This window comes from Pseudochaenichthys georgianus, chromosome 19, assembly GCF_902827115.2.
Source record: "Pseudochaenichthys georgianus chromosome 19, fPseGeo1.2, whole genome shotgun sequence".
In the NCBI taxonomy this organism is placed as follows: domain Eukaryota; kingdom Metazoa; phylum Chordata; class Actinopteri; order Perciformes; family Channichthyidae; genus Pseudochaenichthys; species Pseudochaenichthys georgianus.
In genome coordinates, this window is record NC_047521.1 from 11,371,750 (window position 1) to 11,396,071 (window position 24,322).

The 24,322-nt window shown below is 40.8% G+C and overlaps 1 protein-coding gene across 11 annotated transcripts in view; it reads left to right on the forward strand.

The window, feature by feature from the left end:
* The window catches only part of tanc2b (tetratricopeptide repeat, ankyrin repeat and coiled-coil containing 2b), a 185,195-nt gene that overhangs the window by 102,500 nt on the left and 58,373 nt on the right, over nucleotides 1-24,322 (forward strand). For 10 of the 11 annotated variants that reach the window (XM_071206759.1, XM_034107605.2, XM_034107607.2 and 7 more), the window contains one exon: nucleotides 2,319-2,498. In XM_071206759.1, the coding sequence (XP_071062860.1) occupies nucleotides 2,319-2,498 (180 nt within the window). Of the gene's footprint in view, nucleotides 1-2,318; nucleotides 2,499-13,925; nucleotides 14,203-24,322 lie in introns of those variants that run through there. The other variant, XM_034107615.2, reaches the window with a different exon arrangement.

The following is a 24,322-nucleotide window of genomic DNA, read 5'->3' on the forward strand; positions in this document are numbered from 1 at the left end:
GTAAACAAATGCATAATGCTGCGCAATACTTTGTGGCCTCACCCAGTTGCATAGCGACACTTATTGTGTAGTTGTCTTTTAATAAGCAGGTAGTCATATCATTAGCTAGAACTAGCTGGATCTGATCGATATGGACATAAACGCGAGTGAAGTCTAATCTGACGGGAGAGAGAGATCAGCTGCTGCTGACGAGTCAAGACTCGACACGCAGCTCTTCATAATCACATGCAGCGGTGAGCGGAACAAAACACACACTTCAGGTTAGAATATCACACGTAGCTATTTTAATTACCTCTCAAACTACCTAAACTAGTTATAGATATGTTTAGTTTTACTGTCGGGTCACTCATTACTGGATCCGCGAGCTGCATGATACTGGCATAATAGATTGCCCGATCGGGCAACCAGCAGGTGAGGCTTCATTGCCCGAGCTAAATACTAGATGGCCCCGGGCCATCGGGCAGTCCTTAATGTCGAGCCCTGTATATAGTATCACTTTAGATTTTAGGGTTATTAATTTCAATGAAGATTACTTACATTTCCTTACCTTAATGAATAAATAATGCATGCTTGTTCGGAATACCAAGTCCCCCTTTGGTATTCACGGTAGGCTCTGCATGCATGAGGAGAATTTCCTTGCTCGGGGATGTAACCGCTGCTCCGGCTTTTGTGTTTTGCTTCTGCACTGACACTCCCCAGTGAATGGATGGACTGCATCCAGCACTTCTGGAGCCACAGATAGTCGTGTGTGTGCGTTTGTTCTTTCTATACTTGCATTAAAACAACTGGCCCCATCCTAACCGTCACACAGGCTTCCTCTGGGACTTGTCACGGATTAGTTTCTGATAATGGCTTCACGTCTCAGTGTGGCGGCTGCCGTCTGATGCAACACTGTTGCTTGACCAGTTGGTTTTACAGCTCCGTCTGCAGGGACATGAGCAGGAGCTGATTCACAAAATGGATGTTGTGTTTGCAGACAGCTGGCTGATGGGACATTTAGTGTCTGAAAAAAGTTCAAGCCCTAATTTTTGGTTTTGGAAGAAAGGGATTCAAATTAAAATGGGTGGGGTAAGTGATAGAGATGGGTTGTTGTGCTCCGTCTGTAATTACAGCTCATTGTGAATGCTTTTTTTTTGTGAATTAAAAGTGCTTTGGTGATCATTACTGGGCTCTTTTTCTAGTTTGTTTAAACATATGTCAGATGGTTAGAGAATCCTCCTTTGTTTATTAAAAGATTGTGTTACCACGAGGCCCAGAGAGCTCCGGTAGGCAGTAGTTTATTCCAGTGACTGTGAACGGCACGTGTTGCCTTCAGGGCTGTTCTCTCTACTGGGTCACGCCAATCTTTTTACACCCGATACTGATGACGCAATGCAGGGACTAGTCAGAGGTACTGTCAGAGTATTCATATCCACACATTTGTTTATGTTCCAAGTTGCTTCAGTTTGTTCAATGCGAGTGGTTTCTCTGATTTCTTATAGACAAAAAAACAATAGATTGAAAAAAATCACTAATAATGGAATATTGTAGCCCAAAACACAACCTCTGTGAATCATAGAGTAAAATATCTTGAAAATCACAGGCATGGGGGAATATATAAAAAACAAATCTGGTCAAAAATAATAGTTGATACTATACCGATAATCATCCAAATGGCCCTAACACATCAACCTAGAGTAACTTACATACAGTTTATTTACAAATATGTTAAAGGGGCCCTGTTATGATCATTTCTACTATAGGTTCATATTTGGATTTTGTGCCTCTACTGTGACGTTTGTTTTTCACCTGAAACAAGGTGAAAAGGTTGGTTCCTTGGTTAACTGCTAAGAGATGGAACATCCCTTTAGCACAAATGTTACATAGTGATGTCACTATGTTATGGAAGTAAACAAATGTCTACAATGGTGGCATTTAAGGCAGAGGGTGTGTGTGTGGGAGAGAAACTCCCTCTGGTGTTGACTCTGGGATTTGAGCCTTTGCAGACCTCTTACCTGCTCATAAACCTATATAACACACTACAGGAGAGGGAAACCCAAAAAGGCACAATAGGGCCTCTTTAACTATTAATCTCATTATGGCAATTCACTAAGTATCAGCAGACTATCTCATATATTATTCTTATTAATTCATGATAAACCAAGGCAGAAGGATATTGAAAAGTCTACATCAGTGACATTATACCTACATATTATATATCAGTGCTTAACACAGTAAAGTGAAGTCTCTGTGCTTTTTTGCAGACACTGACTCCCAACAGTGTCAGACTGTTAGAGCAGAGTGAAGCATCTCATCGTGTTCTCCCTCCCATCCTGCAGGTGGCAGCTTAGACAGCGACTGTGCCTTTGAAGGAGACTACTCTGTGCCGCGGATCTCCATGACCGAGGGCATGCAGCACATTCGCATAATGGAGGGCGTGTCCCGCTCGCTGCCCTCCTCCCCGCTGCTCACCCACCAGACCATCAGTGTCAGGCTGCAGCCCGTGAAGAAGCTCACAGGTAAACCCCCTGCACTGAACTCAGAAAGAGTGCACGATTTGAATTAGTCCGGGAGTCTTGTCACATTTGCACGAAAGAAAATCCCACAGCCGACAGAAATGTGTGCTAAACCTGGTTTAAATGAGTCTTGTTCGCACATCCTCGCCCGTAGCTGTCCTCCCCCATGGACTCATTGTGCTAATACAGTCTCCCTTAACCCTTCACTGTACCACTGTAAGCAGAGACTCTAATCCCAAATCACACACAGGAAATTAAACATATTTTGGTAAGGAAAATAAGGGGGAGAGGACTTGATACTCCCCTTGAGAGTTGTCAATAATCAGAAATCAGTCATGGTGTAGCTCACCCACTTAATTTGAAAATAAGAAGAAGAAACGCCAGGCTCAGTCGTGTTACAATTTTGAATTCTTGTTATCACTAAAGGACTGGGAGCTGTGGCCTCCTTTTGTCCCTCTTCATCTCCCACCACTTATCGCGTCCTTCCACACTGAGGTCCCCCTCTGTCTCCCCATTACCTGGATTACGAGGCTGTGTCATGTTCCTTCTGCTTTCATTTTGGAGGTGGATGGCGGCGGGTTTTGGTACGCAGGGCACGGTAGTCATCCAAAGCTCGCTCACTGCTGCTGTGCTGGATTTCAAAATGAAATATTGACATTGCAGCTTCAACCAATATCAGCAGTGAAGGAGAATAGCAGTGGGTGAGCAGGACTTGATTCAGGAGTCGCCACTAGGGTGCACCAGCCTCTCAGCTACACCGCATCATAAACCATTTCTGATCTGCCGCGGGGAATCATTAATTTTGGCATCACACAGAATGATTTATAGTCTCTCATTTAAAGTGTGGGTTTTGCAAGAGAAAACTACCAAAACTGATTTTCTTCCACCTCACCACAGCCAGAGAGCTCTGTGTGTGGCAGGACCCTGCAGATTTTTAGAGACTTTCTTAGACCAAGCCCATTTTTGTATTCCTCGCTTTGCTTCTCCCTGCTGTTTGAGAATCCATCTTTGCTCCATTAGTATTTTGCCTTAACTTCATATTCTAATTGTATGTGTCTACACTTTCATCTGCGTGTGTCAAAGTGATTTTATTTAGATTGTCAGCGTTTATGTGAATCTGTAGATGTGTGTGTGTGTTGATGGCTGTCACAGAGGAACATGTGTAGCTTGATTAATGACAGCTGCCTTATTTGTTCTATTCTTATTTCACGGCTGACAGAGGGAGAGGTTTGTTTGCAGTTTTGTCAAACGTGTCATCCCTCTGCTTGTTATATTGTGTCAGTCAGGTGCCTCTAGTTGCGAAGGCTGCATTTGTATTTTTAGATTTTTTATCCTGGGAATTAGGGATCCTCTTATTTCAGGTTTGTGTGATTTGTTATTCCTCTGCATAATTATTCCACTTACACTTTGCGCACATGACAGTGAGATACATGTATTTGTCAGGATTAGTCCGTCACTGTGGTAATCCACCCGGATTTATGTCTCTGTCACATCACCTATTGTGTTTTATATAGTATTCTGTTATTAATAATTAGGCCTTTGACAAAAGAAAACATAAAACGGTGCTGTTTTTTTACAGCCAGTGTGGCCCCACAGGACTCAAATCTGCTAGTCATAAAAAACGAGTGGCTCTAGGCAGCTACTAACTTTTATCAATCAATCAATCATATTTTATTAGCCCAATAACACGTTTTAGGAGGCTTTGCCGAGTGAACAGCATGCAACACCCCTTTTAGACCCCTGCAGCACACAAGAAAAAGCTCCCTTCTGTCCATTAATCAGCCAAATATATTCTCCATCATAGCTTGGTATATAACATTTCAGAAAATGTGTGAAAAGTGTCAATGCCAGTTACTCAAAGTCCAAGGTGGTGTACCCGAAAAACAAAGATATTCACTTTATAATATGATATTTACGATATAAAACAGAGAAAATAACTAATCTACGTATTGGAGAGGATAAAACAGCATTTTTGCCCATTTTTATACAAAACATCACCAATAATCAATTACCAAAATAGTTTTCTTTTTCGGTCGATTGAGAATTAGTTGCATCTCTATCTGGCTCTAGGGCTTGGCAAAATATCAATATCTTTGTGTTAGGTCATAAAAATAGTGATATCTGCCATCTTATTTCTCTACAGCCCTATTGGCTCCATTACAAACCTGAGTTATTCTTTGGTTATTCCTCAGATTGCATGTCAAAATGTAATTTCACGACTTATAGGAGGTGACCCTCTCTCGCATAAACACGTCTGGCTCTAAAACAACACGTACAAAAATGTCCCCAAGTACCCCCAGGTCCCTCAAGTCCTCAAAAAGTCTGCGCTGCTCAAGTGGCATTGAGCACCAGATTGTACTCCGGCTCAACCACCCCGGCTTTCTCACCCTTTAATTAATTCAACTCAGTGCCACTTCCTACACAGCTTGACAGTAGCGAGCGTGTGTGTGCTGCGTCAGCGGGCAGAAACCCCTCCCATGGCAGAGATGGCAGAGGTGGGAGAAAGAGAGGTGGCATATGAGCACATTAGAGAGCAAACAGCAGCAGGTCTAAAAGGCTGCAGCACTTTGATCCACCCGTCCCCCGTCCCCCGTCCCCTCCCCCTCAACCAATCTCCCGTGGTTCCTCCACCAACCACAGTCTCTCCTCACCCTCCTGTGGCACAGTGCTGGTGCTGGTGAGGACTTGAGTTATTCAACCTCAAGGCTCTGATGGAATGAAAGCGCTGACCTTTTTAGAGAATCATTGAGTTTCTGATGTAATCCCCTCGGCCCGCATGAAGACTCTCAAGGGGTCCCTCAGTGCTCGAGGGGTCAACTTGACAAATAGGTTGGCGAGGAGGCTGGAGGTATTCTGTACCGTGTCATTGCAGCTGACGGGGTCACAGGTTGGAAAATCCTTATTTTATATATGGACAGTAAACTATCTTAAACCAGTTACTCTGTTTGACTGTATTGTCTGATATGTATGTAAAGAGAAAAAGGAGTAGTCATGCCTACGGGAATGGAATAGTAAGTTCCAGTGACACTGACCGATACACAAATGAACAAAATATAGTACCCGATAGTGTTTTTCCATAGACACATAACCTGTGCCAAATGAGATACTTCTATAATACAATACATTTTGTACAGTACAAATAAAACAGTTAATACAACGTTTAGACTTTATTATATATAGATTAACATAACATATAAGATAACACTATGTTCTAAACCAGGGGTGCCCACACTTTTTGGGCCGGTGGGCTACTTTTGAAATGACCAGCTCACCGAGGTCTACCAACCAAAAATAAAATCCCAAATTGCAAGGAGCTGAATAACATGTGTCATGTATACATGGGATAACTACAACAACTCTATTTGGGTTCTTGAACAGAAACAAATACATGAATACATAAAACTAAAATGGCATGTTAACCTCTCTCTATTTCTCTCTCTCTCTGTTAAGAAACACATAACAAGCAGGCTAAGAAACCACTCTCCATGTCCTGAAATCTTAAACATAAAACACAAATATAAGTACAAGGAATACAATAAACGAGTAGAACACTCAACTTAGACACCAGACTCAAATGGGTCCTATGAACAGTCTCTCAAAGTTATAATGAAATATACATAGGTCCAATATAGGCATTATCTCTCTCTCTCGCTCTCTCGCTCGCTCAAAGAGCCGGCTCTCGCCCGCGAACGAGCATGAAGGCACATTATGCAATGTGCACATTATCCCGCTTATTACACATGGCCACATTCTCAACAAAGTAACGACATGACTCCCAATATTAATTGAAATGCTTTTATGGATTTAGAAAATGATTTTATTGATTTAAAAAAGAGTTTTATGTATTGATTTAAATTGACATGCATCCGCTAAGAAAAGTAGTCCGTTGTTACTGTTTGAACTAACGTAACAAAGGCAGGAACTGCTTCGATAGTGTTTTTGAGGAGCTTTTTGATTACAGATTTGAAAACATCGTTGCTTGCACAATGTGCACAAAGTAGCACGATTGCTGCAGCCTAGCAGCTAATCTCAGAGCACGCTCCCCTCTCCTGCAGGGGGGCGTGGTCAGCTGCAGCTCACAGAATCAGCCCCCTGCAAAAACAGCGCTGGAAAGAGCAAATGGAGCGAAATGAGGCATGGCATTTGATTTAATTATAAAAGGTATAATATGTGGTAAACTGAAGAGCCCTTTGGGAGCCGAAAGAGCCGGCTCTTCTTGGTGAGCCGAGCCAAATGATCCGGCTCACCAAGAAGAGCCGGAATTCCCATCACTACCCGGCACTTGACTGATGTTATATCGCTTTGCATTCTGGGTTAACAGACTGGAAAGCGATAGGTCGCTTTTTCTGTCAATCAAGTAAACTCCTGAATTAAGTGGCAGGGAGGCCAAGGGAGGAGGGATCAAAACCTGTTTTGTCTATTTTAACGGAGCTTGATTTTTTTTTATTTTAATGAATGACTCGCGGTCTACCAGCATTGCCCCCGTCGACGTACTGGGCACCTCTGTTCTAAACAGTTAAAGAAATTCTGAGTAAAATAGACCTTTTTATTTGAATTGGCTTATTGTCATTACAACGCTGTGGAGAGATTGTGTGTGTGTGTGTGTGTGTGTGTGTGTGTGTGTGTGTGTGTGTGTGTGTGTGTGTGTGTGTGTGTGTGTGTGTGTGTGTGTGTGTGTGTGTGTGTGTGTGTGTGTGTGTGTGTGTGTGTGTGTGTGTGTGTGTGTGTGTGTGTGTGTGTGTGTGTGTGTGTGTGTGTATATATACATACATACAGTTTTGCTTTGAAAGTAGATTTGTTTGCCAATATAATTAGATAAAAAGCTCAAGGTCCATTGACTAGCCTTTTCCACCTGAAACTGAAAAGCTTAAATGTATTATTTAAAAACAAAATCAGTTTTTTCCATTGAAACAGAAAAACATATTCTAGGAAGACATTGCAAGCCAATGGCTGGACCTTAGGTACAGTTTTTTTTTGGAGTAAAGGCTTTAGTTTTTGAGTTTATTGATAGTATTTTAACTAAATATCTCAATATCTGCATGCATGCTGATTTTTTTTGGGCTTTAATACTTGGCAAGAACTCCGTTCATTAAAATGTACATTTCCATCAGGTTTAATAAAACTGAACTAACAATAATATTTGAATACTTTATTAAACCCCTGGGAAAAGTGTCTTTTAATCCCCCTGCCTTCCAGAGAAGTCAGCCTAACAGTCAGGGGAGAGTTTGTGTGTGTCCAGCAGCAGTGCATAGTTTAGTACATTTACTCAATTACTGAACTACAATTTCGAGGTACTTTAACTTACTGTAAAGAGCCTGTGACACGAGTTTCCCCCATCATCTAAACCCATCAATTTGAGTAAATGTTGTCCCCTTGAAAACCGTTACTGAACTGATTTTGGATATTTGTACTTTGATAACCATTAATCTGCCTTCAATGTTGACCATTTTCTGGATCTTCTCTGGATTCTTCAAGTCCCGCCAAATTATGTGTGACGTCATTGCGGGCACAGCGCTCCAGCTGCACCGTTCAGGATCCCAGCATCTGCATGTAAACGCACGACGGCGCACACAGCAGCAAGCTCAGACAGCGATGACAGTTTAAACGTATCTGAGAGCTCATATGAGGCTGAAGGATCGGTTTATGTTGAATCTATTAGAAGTTTAGGAATGAGGTGCGTCAATATGGGCGATCATATGGTCATGTAGCCAGTGGTGGAATGGGACTAAAAATCATCCCGGGACTCTTGACCGGCCCACTTCGGTACCGCTAGTAAATTGTCAACGGGGGGTGTGGGGATGTCAGGGGCGGCAGGTGCTGTAGATAGTAAATGTAAATAATCTGTGCATTTTATCCATTAATTTCCCCAACATTGTGGTAAAAAAACCACACGTTTAATCCATGTTGGTGTACTACAACAAAAAGCATCGGTTTGTTTTCTCATCAGGAAATGCAGACCGGCACAAACAAACGATTTTTAAACATCATTCTCACGATCATTTAATGTATCATATGTTTTCGCCGAATTGACATGAAAGCACTAATAAATGTAGTTTCATCCATTTGAGTTTACAACTACAAAAATAATCGATTTGTTTTTATATCACATCCTACGTGAGGAAATTCAGCAGCTCTCACTACCGATTTTTAATCCTAATGTAATCATCTTCACCACGATCATTTATGTTTATGTTCGCCAAATTGACATGAAAGCACTGACAAATATCAACTTCATTAAAACGTTATTAACGTGCCTAGACTCAGTAATTCACAATTTCTACGCATGACAACACACTTTGTCCGTGTTTGGCTCTCTCGCCGCACAGAGAAGCGTTCCCGCATTGACGTCACTTCCGGCTTCCCCCAAAACTTCAAAATGAGTCGAAGGAATTTCCCCGCGATGTTCGAAATTATTGATATTTAACGGAACGGTATCGCTTTTTCTTTTTTAAACTGACGGTTCGAGATTACTAGTAGCCCAATATTTCATTGCACAACAGTTGTTGGGATGCTGTCACAGGCTCTTTAAGTATTTAAATGTGCTGCTACTGTATACTTTTATCGCATACTGTAGGAAAATATGTTCTTTTTACTTTTTTATAGTTATTTAGGAGTTACTTTTTAAATTAAGATTTTACAAGCAAGTAATTGATCAGATTATAAAATGTGATCCATTATTATTCATCAAACCATAAAAGTTGACTGAAGTAGTTAAAGTTATCTACAATGTGATTGATGACATTACAAACATGAAAGTATGACTGATATGTGAACACATGAAAAATAAGTATACTATTCTATCTATTCTATAAATAGTATAGAATAGATAGAATAGTATAACACTGTCAGTTTCCATTCTGCATAATGAACACTTTACTTTTAGTACTTCAGTTACATTGTATGCACGATTTTTTTTGCGGTATTGTTATTTGTTCTACAATAAAAAGTTTTTTCTAAGATTTTTTAGAACTCTTAGAGCTTAGTGTCTTTAAAGATTGTGATTTCTACATAATTCATTAATGTTCACTTTTCCCAAGTCATGATATCATTTCTGCTTCCTTTTGTGCACATGAAATCAGAAGTTCTCAGCTAGTTTCAGATATGCAACATTCGTTCATCTTGTTTTTTAACAGATCCTCCGGACTGCTCAGCGTACATTGTCTATATTTAGCGCGCTGTTATCTAAGACCATGAGTGGCGATGATTGCTCATTCTCTCTGTGATATCTGCGTGGCTGATAGTTATGAGTTGTAATCACTGATTGCTTATGTGTTCCTTAATAAACCCCTCACTCAAGTGTCGGCTCGCCAGAGACCATCGCCCCATCTGATTGATTGTTCCCGCTCCACTCTGCTACTGTACATTTAAAGGGAATTATCTCAACATCTCTCCCCAGATTACACTGCTTTCCCCTAATTAATGGCAGCAATCAATACAGTTACTCACTCCCCATGGATTGCCACATAAAGGTAGAACATTGCATTCCGCCTTAAAACCTGAGAATCTGCTTGATTTAATTACAACGCCTTATTTTTCTCTCTGTCTCGCTGCAATTATCACAGTATTATGAGTACATCTAAAATCTATTGTCTCACTGGTGCTTACAGTAATGGACTGATATGTGAATAAGTGGCACTAGTAAAGATAATGTGTAAATGGCCACATGATTCCTGCATAAAAAACGCTCAGCAACCGCACAGTGTGCTGAACTGCTGAGTCAGGTTTTACAACTCATCGTGTGGATTGTCTTAAAGGATCCACATTACAACAGAGCTCTGTTAAATGTGCCTGTGTAATTGTTTGGTGGTATTAAGCGTCCAATTGGAGATGACAGGATCACTTGTTGGCATATTTCTCGCACAGATACAATGGACTATAATAAGGTTTTATTCTGCTTTATAGCCCTCGGCTAAAATTCGTGTTCAGGCACATTATTTTGGGATTTACAAAAGCGACATCTGGAGAAATGAAAGGTATCATTACCTGAAGTAGTGGATGAGACGAGTTGTGGAAAAGGCTGGTAAAACTAAATGGTTCTACATCCTAACTAAATGCTTCATACGTTTAGAGATATTAAATGGACAGTAGGAGCGGAGGTACCCAAGACTGGAATGAGTTGCTACATCCAGACCTTTTTTACCTTATTTTCTCACAAAATCAAACAATCACAGCATCTCAATTGAATGTCAAGTGTGAGGATTTGCTTTTTTTCTTGGTGTTATTGCATGGTAAACTTAATATCTTAAGGTCATAAATCATATCACGTGTTTCATTGGTTGATGGAGTTTTGTAGTTATCAATATATTTATGTTTTGTCTACTTTTCTTTGCACTTTAACGACTTCTCATCCATTTTGACATATATAATCGGAGGTTCTTCGTACAGTGCAGGTATACATATTATAGAAGTACTAATACTACAATGTAAAAGTATTTTCTGCTTAAACTTGCTTTATTATTAGCAGATATACTTTACATATCAAGTTTTTATGATAAATAATAAAAGGTTATAATACATTTGTGTATATGTATTTTATTACTGGATGTTTTAATGCAACAATTACGTAGGAATAAGTCCTTTAAAGTTGTAGTTTTAACAGCTTGAAATGCTATTGGATCATTTATTCAAACCAATGCATCATTTGAATGTGAAATCTGAATCTGCAAAGTAACCAGGTTTGCCAGTTTATGGCTTATTTCAGTATTTATGCATATATAAAATAACATAACTGTATCAACACTTAAACCCAAAATACTTTATATGTTACAGTAGACTTCATACTGTATCGTGAAATCTGGACTTTTCCTTCAAGTCCTCTCACACTGACCTGCTTGCACCAGCTTGAGCATTTTTACGATCTCTTGTCCTCTCTGTATTTTCGGAGAGGCAGGCTGACATTTAGGACATCTCAATCTCCGTCTCTTCACGCCTCCTTAGCCAGCCTCGCGTTTTATATGGCATCTGGTATCCTCTGAGGATTTCTGAAATGAACACTGACATTTGGGACGTCTCAAATGGTTCCTCAATTATTGTCATTATTTCTTGCCTCAACTGTCCCAGACGACACAGGCGCTCCGAATCATTTGTTCCGCTGAAAGGAAATTTGACATTTTCAGCTCCTCTGTCACAGGTGGGAAATAAAGAGTGAAGGTTAAGTGTAGGAAGGAGTCATGAAATGGAAGTATGATGCCCTCCGGTGAAGCACTAAAGAACCTGCTGCTTTAAGTGCTGTGACAGAAATCCTTGTACTTTTTCTTTATTAGATTCACACATCAGTTTAACAGTGTGTCAAAGTTACTTGATAGGAATAATAAATATCTCTATCTGCCATTTATTGCAGTTCATTACATTCTGATAAAGCTTGGTGAGAAATGGTGCAGAATAGTAAAAGAAAGACAGAACATCCAAGCTGTTATATTTCAGGATTTGTATACAAGTTAGGTAAGAAAACCCCTTTGAAATGTATTGACTGACTGAATAAATGATTGTTAAAGTTACCTAAAAAGAAAGTTATGTTCTGTTTCTGTCAGGTAAATGTGCAAAAAAGACACAGGTAGGGAGGATAGACTAGGCATGTTAAGAATGACAAAGCATGACTGACTATCAACAGAGCTGTGTGTAAAGATCAGAGTTTATTTGTTTAGCTTTAATCTGTCAGGTGCATATATTTGCACTATAGGTTAAGTTTATGGAACACAAGCTCTTGGTTAGGTTAGGTTAAAGTTTGTGGTGTGGTTGAGATACATGACAAAAACGCAGGTTACAATAACTACGAACATTTGGTGACTTTAGTACAGTTATTATATGACAAATAGACAGCCATCTACTCAGTGATACTCCTTTGATTTTGGACCAATCCATCCACCCTGACCCCCTCCCTACATGGACTTTGTCGCTTTTCATACTTCCTAATTCACCGTTGCTTGAATTGATTTTGTGGGATAAAATTAAACGGGTCCTAAATGCTAATTTCCAGGTTAATAATTGTTTTTAATGCCTCTGCTGTGACATGTTTACATGCTTTAATGTTCACCCTCTGTCTGAAACCAGAGCCCAGTCTGCTCTGATTGGTTAGCTGGCCGGCTCTGTTGTGATTGGTCAACCAATTAGAGATGTTCCACCCATTAACAAATTACATACAATGTGTTGGAGTGATAGCCAATAGAAGAGTGAGTGTTACATAGTGATGTCACTATGTTACAGAAGTAAACAAAGAATTCCAATAGAGGCGTTTCAGGTGTGGGAGAGAAATTCCCTCTGGAAGGAACTTTGAGATGTTAGCCTTTGCAGATCATTTACATGCGCACAAACCTACATAACACACTACAGGAAAGGGAAAACCCCCAAAAGGGTAATAGGGCCTCTTTAAAGTGCTTGATTTGTGAAGGTTTACAAACAGTGTATGAGAACAACCGGGAGCCTGGGGGCAATGTTTGACTGCAGAGATGGGAAGATCTGAAACCCAGGTTTTACGATAAGGACTGGTGGTGCACAGAATGGGACACTCAAAAACGTTGACGTGTAACTGTAGCACATCTGTAAGACTTGTTGATAACATTCTGTGAAAGCTGCTTTGAGATGTCACGCTGGGGAAATAAGTGTGACTGGAGAAGATTAATAACAAACATTTAGAAACCAGCGGGCTTACAGCCTACCGGATATGAGCCCTCAACAAAAGCAAAGGCGGTACACAATAAACTCTGTGCCCTGTGGTGCTTGAACCCCTAAATAGCCGTAAAACACGGCTGCTGCTGTACAAATACAGTTTCAAGGGTAAAACAAGGACAGGCGGGGATGCCGGAGCCCAAGAGGAAAATGGAGTAGGTTTATTGAAACCTTTGCTCCTATCATATAACACCGCTCCTCTTTTTTTTTTCCACTTGTGATCTGATCGGTCCTCAAAGCGCTGTCCATGTACGGCAAAACTGTGTCCCTTTTAATAATACCCTCCCACCCTCCCTCCCTTTTTTTATGCCATTTTCTTTCCTCCCTCTACCCACCCTTCTCCTCCCCCTCCTTTTGCTCAGTGGTTGCCATGACAACAGCAGCACTGCACCATTCATCTGTTAGAGACCTGAGCTCCTGTTCCTATAGTGAGAGTGCGCCTCTCACATCTATACATAACACGCTAAGCGCTAATGCAGTCACGAAGGGCGAATCAGGCGCTCTGTGTTCCCGGAGCTCTGTATGTTGTTGTTGTTGTTTAAAAAAAATATATTTTTCATTTCATTTATTGTGGCAAATGTTTTAGTCACCTTTCAACCCTCGGTACTACTGCCATCACAGAGATGTCACCTCTGTGTCCCCCGGTGGCACAATGACTCGCTGCGTTCTCTTCCTTCCTCCTTCCCTTTGCCTCCCTCCCCTTCCTCTTTCCTCCTCCTCTCGCTCCTCCCGTCACTGCCATATCTTGCCTGGCTCTGTATCACTTGCTGCGACTGTATTGAGCGGGCAGCATCAGCACTGAAACCTGTGGAGATTTCATCAGAAAGGGGAAGAGAAAGAGAGGTCCTCCCCGCGTTTATCCTCCCCTGCTCGGCTGCAGGTATTTTTTTCAAGTTTTCGTTTTCCCTTTTCTTTTCCTGCTTGTTTTTGATGAACTGGTCATCGCTCAGGGAAGAAGGACTGTTCGTGTCGCTGGAGGGTGAAGGAGGGGAGCTGGTGCCGTACCCAAGCCTTCAGGAATGCCAGATCTGGTTTGAGAATGGTGAGCCCTGCCACACCCTCTATCGCTTGTTTCATTCCTCCTTCCGTCCCCCCTCCCCTTTCACCTGCTGCTCCACCTTGCCTCTAGCTCTGTCCGCTCTCGGATCTCCCAGCTGTTTCGGCCACTGGTTCGAGTGACGTTTGCGCAGACATGGGGCTGAGGGGAGGCACGCAGAAAAGTGATTTCTCTCTGTGAAATGATGCGTTTGTCAGAGGGCTGCGCTCTAATGACAACGTAGGTTCGAGGACCTGTGAATCAACCAGAGTGCGATAATGTAAGTGTTTTTTCGTGGCGAGCTGCTCTGTTTCATGCGTCAGCGTGGGTGAGCATTCAATTGTCTTTGAGTGTGTATGTATGTGCGCGTCGAAGCACAAGCTGTGGGCGGCTAATGGTGCTTGTTCTTGTTGTTGTGTGTCTCACTTTTCCTTCCAGAGCACGGCATCATATGTAGCATATGGTTGCGTAAATGGGCTGAAGTTGGTGGGGAATAGTTTTTTTAGCCCTCACCAAGCATTCAGTAGCAGCTGCTTGTTGTTGTGTACCAGAATCACCTCGTCATGTGCTGGGATGTGGATCCTCCTTCCAGTTCCAGAGCTGCGGGCTGCCTCATCCCAGGGGACTGCTAGCTGGTGTGTGTGAACAGAGCAGAATGTCTCAATAACAATGTCTGATAGCAAAACACAAGCACCTCATCAGCAGCTGCTATTGCTGGTCTCAGGTGAATGGTTTTTGATGAGGCGCCCACAGCCAGTTTTCACACCACTTAGTGCTTTGATGAGCTTACTTTGTCAGCTGTCATTCAGGACGCATCACGCAGTGACGCTAATAACTTCCATTTCGGGGGGGATGAATAGCCTTGTTGATTGTGTCCAAGGTGGAAGAACTGCTGAGTTTTAAGATCCCTCTTGGGGTCATTTGAATCTGGTGGAGTAGAACCAATGAGGTCGTCTCCAAGGACTTTCTACATTGTATTATTTCTCTCCCTCTTTAGACAGTTTAGCGTGGTGATGATTTTTTGGCAAGAAGTTGTTATTCCAGAGCGATTCCTTTCCTTCTAAATTTGAGCTGTACCCTCTGAGAATTAGACTTTCAAAGGACAGGTTTTAAAGGCTGAAAGCATCCTTATTTCTAAGGTCTCCAAACTTGTAAATGCTCACAATGACTCTACTTATTAGTTTTCCATTAAACTGAAAAGAGCTGATAATGGTAGCAATAGCATCTTCTCCTTTTGTTACTTGATGTACTTCTGTATTTTCACTATATTTTTTATATACCTGAGTCTGTGGGCCTTGAAAGAAACTTTAAAAATAGCAATAATTGAACCAGCACAGAAAAATATCAGTACTTCAAGTCTTGTTTGAGACAGTTATAGAGCTTGTAATTGACCACATATTCTGCACTCTCTGGGAATACCCCTTGAAAATGTGTTTTTCCAAGGTTATTCTCATCTCTGCTTCTTCCTGCATTTTTCAAATGTCTTGTAGGTGTATGACACTGTGTATAATCTCATATTTTTACAAGACAGGTCAGGTAAATCTTTATTTTCAGTGCCTGGCTTCTCAACCAATGTGGCCCAAATGTCTGAAGATCAGCCAAATAAACCCTAGTGCAGTGGATCAGAGGGATATTGATTTATATAATTGCTCAATTTCCCTCCTTTACAACCCTTCGGCGTGTGTCAGACAAATGCCTTTTGGGCCCGGGATATGTTCTCAAATAAATATGACACTATAATCCAACCTTCATTGGTGAGTTTTTAGGGATCTCTTAACCTGACATATAGTTTATAAAATGTAGCCCTAGCTGGACTAATATTGAATGCCTCTCAACAGTAATGTGATGTTAATTTTCTAGCCAGTGGATTATAAAGCTATATTCAACATTAGATAATGCCTGATTTTGGATGCATCTGCAGGCTTGTTTCATCGCTCAATCCTAATTACAATAGCCTGCTGACTGACTCTATTGGTGTGTGGGCACATTCAGTACTATACTCGACACCTTGTCTATAAATCAAGCATTGGCACCATCACTGTCCTTTGAAATCCCTCACTTGTTTTTCAGTGCAAAAGGTTAAAGGAATCTAATTATGGAATTATAGAAATCTAGTTGGCCGGTGTCATGTTCCTCCATCCTTTCCATTCAATCAGGTGATGCAGCGACTCTTGCTTTCAGCATCTTATTTTTTTAAACGACTGTCTTCTAGGTCTGTTTCCTTCACAGTCAAACAGCACTTCTCAAATTTGAATGAGTAATCTGGAGAGGCAGTATTGCTAACTCTGTAACGACTCCCTGGTATCTAGAATTACAATCTTTTATTATGATGATAGAAGACGCAGTTAGTATCGCCATTAGCCGTGTTTATAGCAGGTAACAACCTGTAATTAGATATATTCCCTCAAAGCTTTCAAAACAGCTAACATAACCCCACTGCCAAAGAGATGTAACCCAGGCAGTGCCGTCCTTAGCAATGGCAGGCCCATTTGTAATCTTAATGTTTTCGATAAACTTCTGTAGAAAACTGTTTTTCAACGATGCACCAAAACAGCATATTACGACATTTTCAGACTGGTTATCAAGGAAACACAGAACTGTAAAAAGTATTAGAGAACTCAGAAATATTGTTAGTGCTGACAAGGAGACTGTCATCGAGTTGATAATGACAGTTTTGAGAATTAAACATGCATTTAGGAAAGAGTATCTGTCTTGTTTCCTTCATACTTAACATAGTTTTTGCGATATTGGATACGGCGTTCCTCAAGGAACCATTTGTCTGACAATTTTAAATTCGAAGATCATCTCAGGAGCAAAGCCAAATACATTTGAAGACCTTTAACAAACACATTTTAAAATGTCCTCCACTGTCTTCGTTCCAAGCATTATTTCTTCCTTACATAATTAAAGTGGCAGCCATCGTTTTGTGAAATAACCTGCCTTTTGATTTTAGAACATCAAATTGACTCCGTATTATACCAAGCCCCCTCGTTTTTCTTCTGGGTTTTAATTCTCCAGGACTTTCATGTGTTCTCCTTTGGTTCACTCTTTAATCTCCATGAATGGATTTCTATTAACATATTATTATTATTTTTTGTATTGCATTGCTACTGATTGTTTTATCATTCCATATTATAATCCTCTTATTTAATTCACTTTTACTTTGGGACAATAACTAATTCAATTATATTCAAGGCTACACCCTTGATTGAGAGCTGCTTTATAAATGTACTATAATTATTATTTTTCAGTGGGCCAGTGTTGTCTGATTTTATCTGGATATTTAGCAGTACCTTTTGGAAAAAAAAAAGCTGTGGACTGGAAAAGAGAAACCCGCAGTGTGCTATAAATAGCGATAATAATGATTTGCTTACAAAACAGAGCAGTGGGTTACATATACCACCTCACTGCTTTCTGCGAATGCTGGTGGTGGAGAGCTGAGCAAACATTTCTCTGTGAGATACATGCGGAGGCTTAAAGAAGTGTGTTATTGTGGGTGTATGTGTGTCCAAGCGTACCCAAACCCTTACACACTGTTGCACAGGACTGCAAAATGACACCAGCCTCAGCATTATCATTCACTACTCGTCTGTCTGCTGTTCACTTATTTGCTCCGTCATTCCAGGGTACTAAGCCGCTATGAAGGCATTTGTTGGGATCCCAGCTTTGACTTTGTATCGCCGCAATCAGTCTGCTACCTACTGTACGGGTTTACAAAAGAGTACAAATTGATTACAGCCTGTGTCAGACATGAAATAATTTTGTTGGGAGAGGACTTTTTGTTCTGCTAAAAATAGAGCCAGATTATGAAATCTCAAAATCTCAAAATAACGGGCAACTATTTATAGAACCAAATACTAGTCATTTATCTAAAATAGCTGATAAATGCTGGTCATGCTGGCCTCCCAAATAAGGAAAATGATTGCTTTTTCTCATTTTCTCAATGAGGAGCAAGACATTTATTATAGTCAGGAAGTTATAAATATCCACACTAGGGGCTGAACTCCAGCAGGGACAGAGGTCGAGGCAGCCTTGCTATTATTAGGCCACTGTATCAAGTGGTATCCTTGACAATTATGCTACTCTCGCTTTCTTAAAGTGCTATCGTAAACTTTACAGCTTGCTGGTATCCTTCGGCCTCAGGAGTGCAGGCCTCCTGCTGAGCTTCATGTAAAAAGTTCAGGGTCACACTGTTCTGTGTCCCCCGCCGCTGAAGGAGTGAAACTATAAGAAAGTTAAGTTTACAGTGTCTGAACCTCTCAGTGTTAACAATAGCCTCTGTGCTTCAGCAGCTTAGTCATGAGGGCAGGGTCCTTCAGGAATGAAGGATTTGTTCACTGGAAGTGACAGCTCCACAAAAAGCCTACAGGATGGACATAAGTACATATTTACACAAGGGGGCTTTAGACCAAAGATGGAATGATAAAAATATAGCTGCTCAGAGCAAATAAGTAGCCCATTGTTGCAACATTTGATACACATGTGTCCAGCAAGAGGGCCATTTGAGCAATGATTATGAACAGTACTCTTGATTATGCTGTTTTACATTGGGTCTCATTCATATCTGTTCTTAAAAAGGTCCTTAGAAAAGTCTATGTCAGATCATGGCTTGTTTTTCAACCTCTGGATTATTTTAGCCTGTGTTCTGATTGTCATCAACATTTGAAAGCACATGTCATTTGATTCAAATTAATTAAACGCCCTGCCAATCCACGTAGGAGAGCATGAGAATTCAACATGGTGTCCAAAGATAGATATTTTAAAAGAAGAAGTAAACTATGTGCAAACTAAAGTCTAAAGAGTGTGGAGCATCTGACAAGCGAAAAAACACCTAAATAGTTCTGAAGTGGCCTTATATTCTGCATTAAGTGAAAATAGGGCGCCATATTTTGTAGCATCAGTAAAGGATATAAAATAACACAAAAAAAGATGCGCAGGATGCTTTTACTGGATCAGTGGATAAGTGTTACCATTATTTTGTAACAAAATTAATACAAATTTGAGATGGTTATAAATTATAAAATCATTATTTTAACTAGAAATGTCACAAATCAATGGGATAGCTCAGTGGTTAAATATATAAGTACTAGGGCTGTCAGTCGATTAAAATATTTAATCGCGATTAATCGCATGATTGTCCATAGTTAATCGCAAATTAATCGCACATTTTTTATCTGTTCTAAATGTACCTTAGAGGAATATTTTTCAAGTTTTTAATACTCTTATCAACATATGAGTGGACAAATATGCATACATGCTAATGTTTATTATCATTTGAACAATGACAAATATTCTCATGAATATTAAACACAACAACCTCTGAACATTACAAATATCCGCCTCAATTCAACCTGGAACCTCTCTCATACAATAATACAATACGTGTGTGTGTGTGTGTGTGTGTGTGTGTGTGTGTGTGTGTGTGTGTGTGTGTGTGTGTGTGTGTGTGTGTGTGTGTGTGTGTGTGTGTGTGTGTGTGTGTGTGTGTGTGTGTGTGTGTGTGTGTGTGTGTGTGTGTGTGTGTGTGTGTGTGTGTGTGTGTGTGTGTGTGTGTGTGTGTGTGTGTGTGTGTGTGTGTGTGTGTGTGTGTTATGGATCGTTGGAGCTATGTGCATCTCAAGGCATATGCTCGAACCGGAGCTGCCTGGACGCTGCAATCATGTTGCGCACTATCCGTGCTGAGTGTGCTGACTTCTCCTCCAATGTCCCACTGTCTGGCTTCCTGCATAAAGTCAAGTGCTCGGCGCAGTTGTGGCGAAATGTCGCTCCTCTGTTTTCATTTAAACAGCTCCTTATATCCGTTAGCGCAGCTAGCTAGCACCAGATGCTAACAACAACAATGCACGTAAGGTCTCTCTCTCGCTCGCTCGGGCCACACATACACACACCCTCCCGGTCCTCCCAATAGCCAGTCGGTGCCTGCCGGTGAGCGTGGAAGTGTGGTCTGCTGCAAGCAGACGGCAGGAGCGGGGCTGTCAGCAGCATCAGCTTGTAGATGGTATTTTAAACTCGATGCGCTCAGAAACTACGGGGCGGCCGAGGACAAAAAATACACATGCGTTAATCGCGTTAAAATAATTAGTGGCGTTAATTTTGTTTTTCGTTAACGCGTTATTAACGCGTTAACTTGACAGCCCTAATAAGTACGCAGGTTTGAATCCAGCCTACTTGGCATTGCAACCCCAACATTGTATCAATATAATAAAGGCACTCCCTTGCCAAAATAATATTTACTTGTCACACTAGTACACGGGTTAAGAATGTAGTCCAAACCAGGGCTCTCGACTAACTTTTTTCACCATCCTCCCGGAACCGTCCCGAAATACAATCTAAGCCGTCCCGAAATTAATGTGGACTGTCCCGAATTTAAAATGTTAGTTTTTCTAAATTATCATTAGTTAAAATCATTCAAAGTGACCTTTAACATAAATAAAACATCATACAAATCATTAGATGATAATTCATCAACCTTTTTATTTGAGTAAATCATTTAATCACATAAACAAAGGCCAAATATATTTAAACAAAGGAGAAAATTACTCTAATATTGAATCCAATCAAGTCCCATCCAATTAACAAAAAAATCCAACACCACTAACCAGGATAACAGCCTGTAACACAGTCAGGAGACCTTTACAAACGGCCCCGCCCCCTCGCACACAGACGGGAGAGAGAGATCTCGTCTGGATTGGAAAGCTCGAAAATACATCATAGACGCATGTTGTAGTCTTATTGCATATTAGAAACGGAGTTGGCAAAACTAAAACTGCGATATAATGTGTATGTAGCAATAATACATATATATTTTTTAAATGTCTCCAGTACCGATAAAAGGTCTGATAACGTCGGAGCTTAACGTTACCACTGTCTTTAATTACGGCCCGGTGTCCGTTTAATACCGGGGCTCGGTACCCATCCCTACATGGGGAGAGGCGCAGCATATTGCTAAGGACTAAATACGATGGAGGGTTCTCTTCTCAGCCTTATTCCCCATAGGGGATGAAGAGGAGTAAGTAAATAAAGAGGCCGGCGCTCCAGGGTCTGGTTCTGCTGTGCGTTTTTGTGATGTAACGGTAAAACATTTCAGAATTCCTCCATGGGATGCCATTGTCATTGTACATCACTCAACCCACGAAATACACACACTCAGTACATAGCTAGACCTGCGAATTTGCGGGCCAGGAATTTGCGGGCACAGCTGTAGCTACGTACTGTGTGTGTGTGTGTGTGTGTGTGTGTGTGTGTGTGTGTGTGTGTGTGTGTGTGTGTGTGTGTGTGTGTGTGTGTGTGTGTGTGTGTGTGTGTGTGTGTGTGTGTGTGTGTGTGTGTGTGTGTGTGTGTGTGTGTGTGTGTGTGTGTGTGTGTGTGTGTGTGTGTGTGTGTGTGTGTGTGTGTGTGTGTGTGTGTGTGTGTGTGTGTGTGTGTGTGTGTGTGAATAACTGTGTGCTACACAAAACGTGCAGTCGGTTTCATTTTCATCGCCGTTTGTAGTAGAGTTAGCAGGGCATTTTTTATTTTAACTCGTCCCAAATTCGTCCCAAAATTATTTTGTATCCTCCTCGACACTATTTTTTTCGACGACGGGACGTCCTTAAGCTTGAGCCCTGGTCCAAACACAGCTCCCTTGCGGCTGAGAGGTGCAGAATGATTGAGCGAAAGATGATATATTGAAATTGGTTGTCTTAGCTTGTCCTAGCACACTTCAGCTTTAAAAAGGGGAAAAGATTATTGGATTTTGATGTATGATGATGCGGAGAAATAAATATGTTTTGGAATCTTTTGCTAAATCTGTTAGCAATATGACCATGGATTTGATATTATGTGTTGAAAAGGCATTTTTCATGTTGTCTTCACTCCAGGCCTGTCTCTTCATGTTTGGTAAATTGAATTTGGTCTCAACTTGAAAATCAGCCTTACACGCACTGTGTGAGGATTAACTAACTATGTCTCTCTGTCAAGGTATTCTCTAAATATTGTATTAGCCAATCAGATTCCAGACAGCTTGTCTTGGCCCAAGGCTGGATGGCCGAAATCTTTGTGAAATATCAATGTGGTTTTGGACATGTTGATGGAAAAACAGCAAAACAACAAAATCTCAGACTTATTCCTCCCAAAGAATGTACTCATTTGTAGATTTGCCTTTAATATACCTTGATTTAGTGCTGGTGGTCTAATTATCGCAAAATAAGGTTAAGTGAGGTGTTGAGTTAACAGTGTTTGGGGCGAGGGAGAGTTCAGCTAATGAGTGCTCTTTGAAAATTAGCCCCTCCTCTTAAAGTTCTGCCTGTGCCTCACCTTGCTCGGCTAATCCTCCCAAGGCTGTAATGATAAATACCCATGTTGGTGTGCATGTGCAGACACTTTCACACACACGTATAAAAGAGGGAGAGGCAGTCTGGCTAATGGACATGCACTTGCTGCCTCTGACTCCCTCTGTTTTGATGCTGCATAGCAACATCTGGTGTGCATTGTTCAACAAGTCAAACAAACAAAATCACCCGTGGTCCATTGGCCGGATTACTGGAGGCCTTGTGTACTCCGGGCCGCATGTTAAGACTGGTGAATTTAATGTAAAATAGCACATCTGAAGATCTCAGTATCAGGCACACATTATAATCAGCCACACCTCGTTTCAGTCCATGTATCATTTATTTAAAAAGTACTCCACTCATTATTCATGGCACTTCATTAAGATTGTCTGTCTTACGATGGACAGCAGAATCTGTCTGCACCTCCTAGTCTTTTTCCTTGTCAAAATCTGGTGCCTAAATTACCCACAATTAGAGATGTCCCGATCCGATCACGTGATTTTCAAAAAATCGGGGATCGGGAGAAAAAAATCGGGGATCGGGATTTTTTTTTTTTTTTTTTTTTATAATTTTTTTTTTTATTATTTAATGTTACAAAACAAAAATTACCATGTTCACGTCTTAAAGTCATCCTGAGGACTTAGTTTTGGTTTAAAATTACACAACATCATGTATGTGTTGCTTCTGTTGGGCTTGTTTTCAGACCTGGTTGCTTATTTCTCTCAAATCTGGCAACAGAGTGGGCGCAGTGTCTAATAGTAGCAGTAAGCTAACGAGAGGCTACGTTCAGCTGGTGACTCGGGACAGAGAAAATGTCAGGAGTTTGGAAGTATTATAAAATTGAAAGCGAAGGCAGTGTAACAGCCAGATGCAATGTTTGGAAGGCAGAGGTTCCGCGTGGTGGAAAGAACAGAGCTACGTTCAACACGACCAATCTAATACGCTACCTGAGAAACAAACACCAACAACAACACGACGAGTACACAGCGGCCACTCAGGCAACGGCACTGAAACAACCGACACTTTCAGAGACTTTCAAAAGGAAAGAGAAACTGCCCCAGAACAGTGAAAAGGCCAAACAATAACAGCCAAGATAGCTGAATTCATCGCATTGGATGACCAGCCGTTATCCGTTACCTTTTTTTTTCTCTTAATGCATTGCATAAAGATCGGATCGGGAAAAATCGGTATCGGCAGATTGTCAAAATCAAATGATCGGAATCGGATCGGGAGCAAAAAAAGGTGATCGGGACATCCCTACCCACAATTCAACTGAACCACCAATAGTTATATTTATGTATATATATACTGTATGTATGTATGCAATATAATCCAATGCCAATATGTGTCTGTAGTATATTTATATATATGTCTGTAGCTTAGTGAGATTGTATATTGTAGTGCATTAGTATCGATCTATGTGTTATACATGTACTGTAGCAGCCAATGTAGTCTGGGTGGAGTTCGCCTTTAACAGGAGGACTTTATTCATTCATGAATTCATTCAGTAAGCCTGTTTATGGACAATGTCCTCCTCTGTCTAAAAGATTAACATCAAAGCATTATTATTATTATGGTACCACTTTCTGTTCTGTAAAAGGCGTTGAAATGTCACATTAACATCATTGTTTTAGTCATTTTTGTTGAAAATATTCTTAGAAATATTTCTAATGTAAGGCATGATAGCCAATTTGACTTTGATATTTCATACATAAGCCATATCAAAATATATGTAATTCATCCTTAACAAGAATGTGAATTTTATGTAACCAAATCAGCTATATCCATCCTGAAGAATAAATAAATATATAACCATC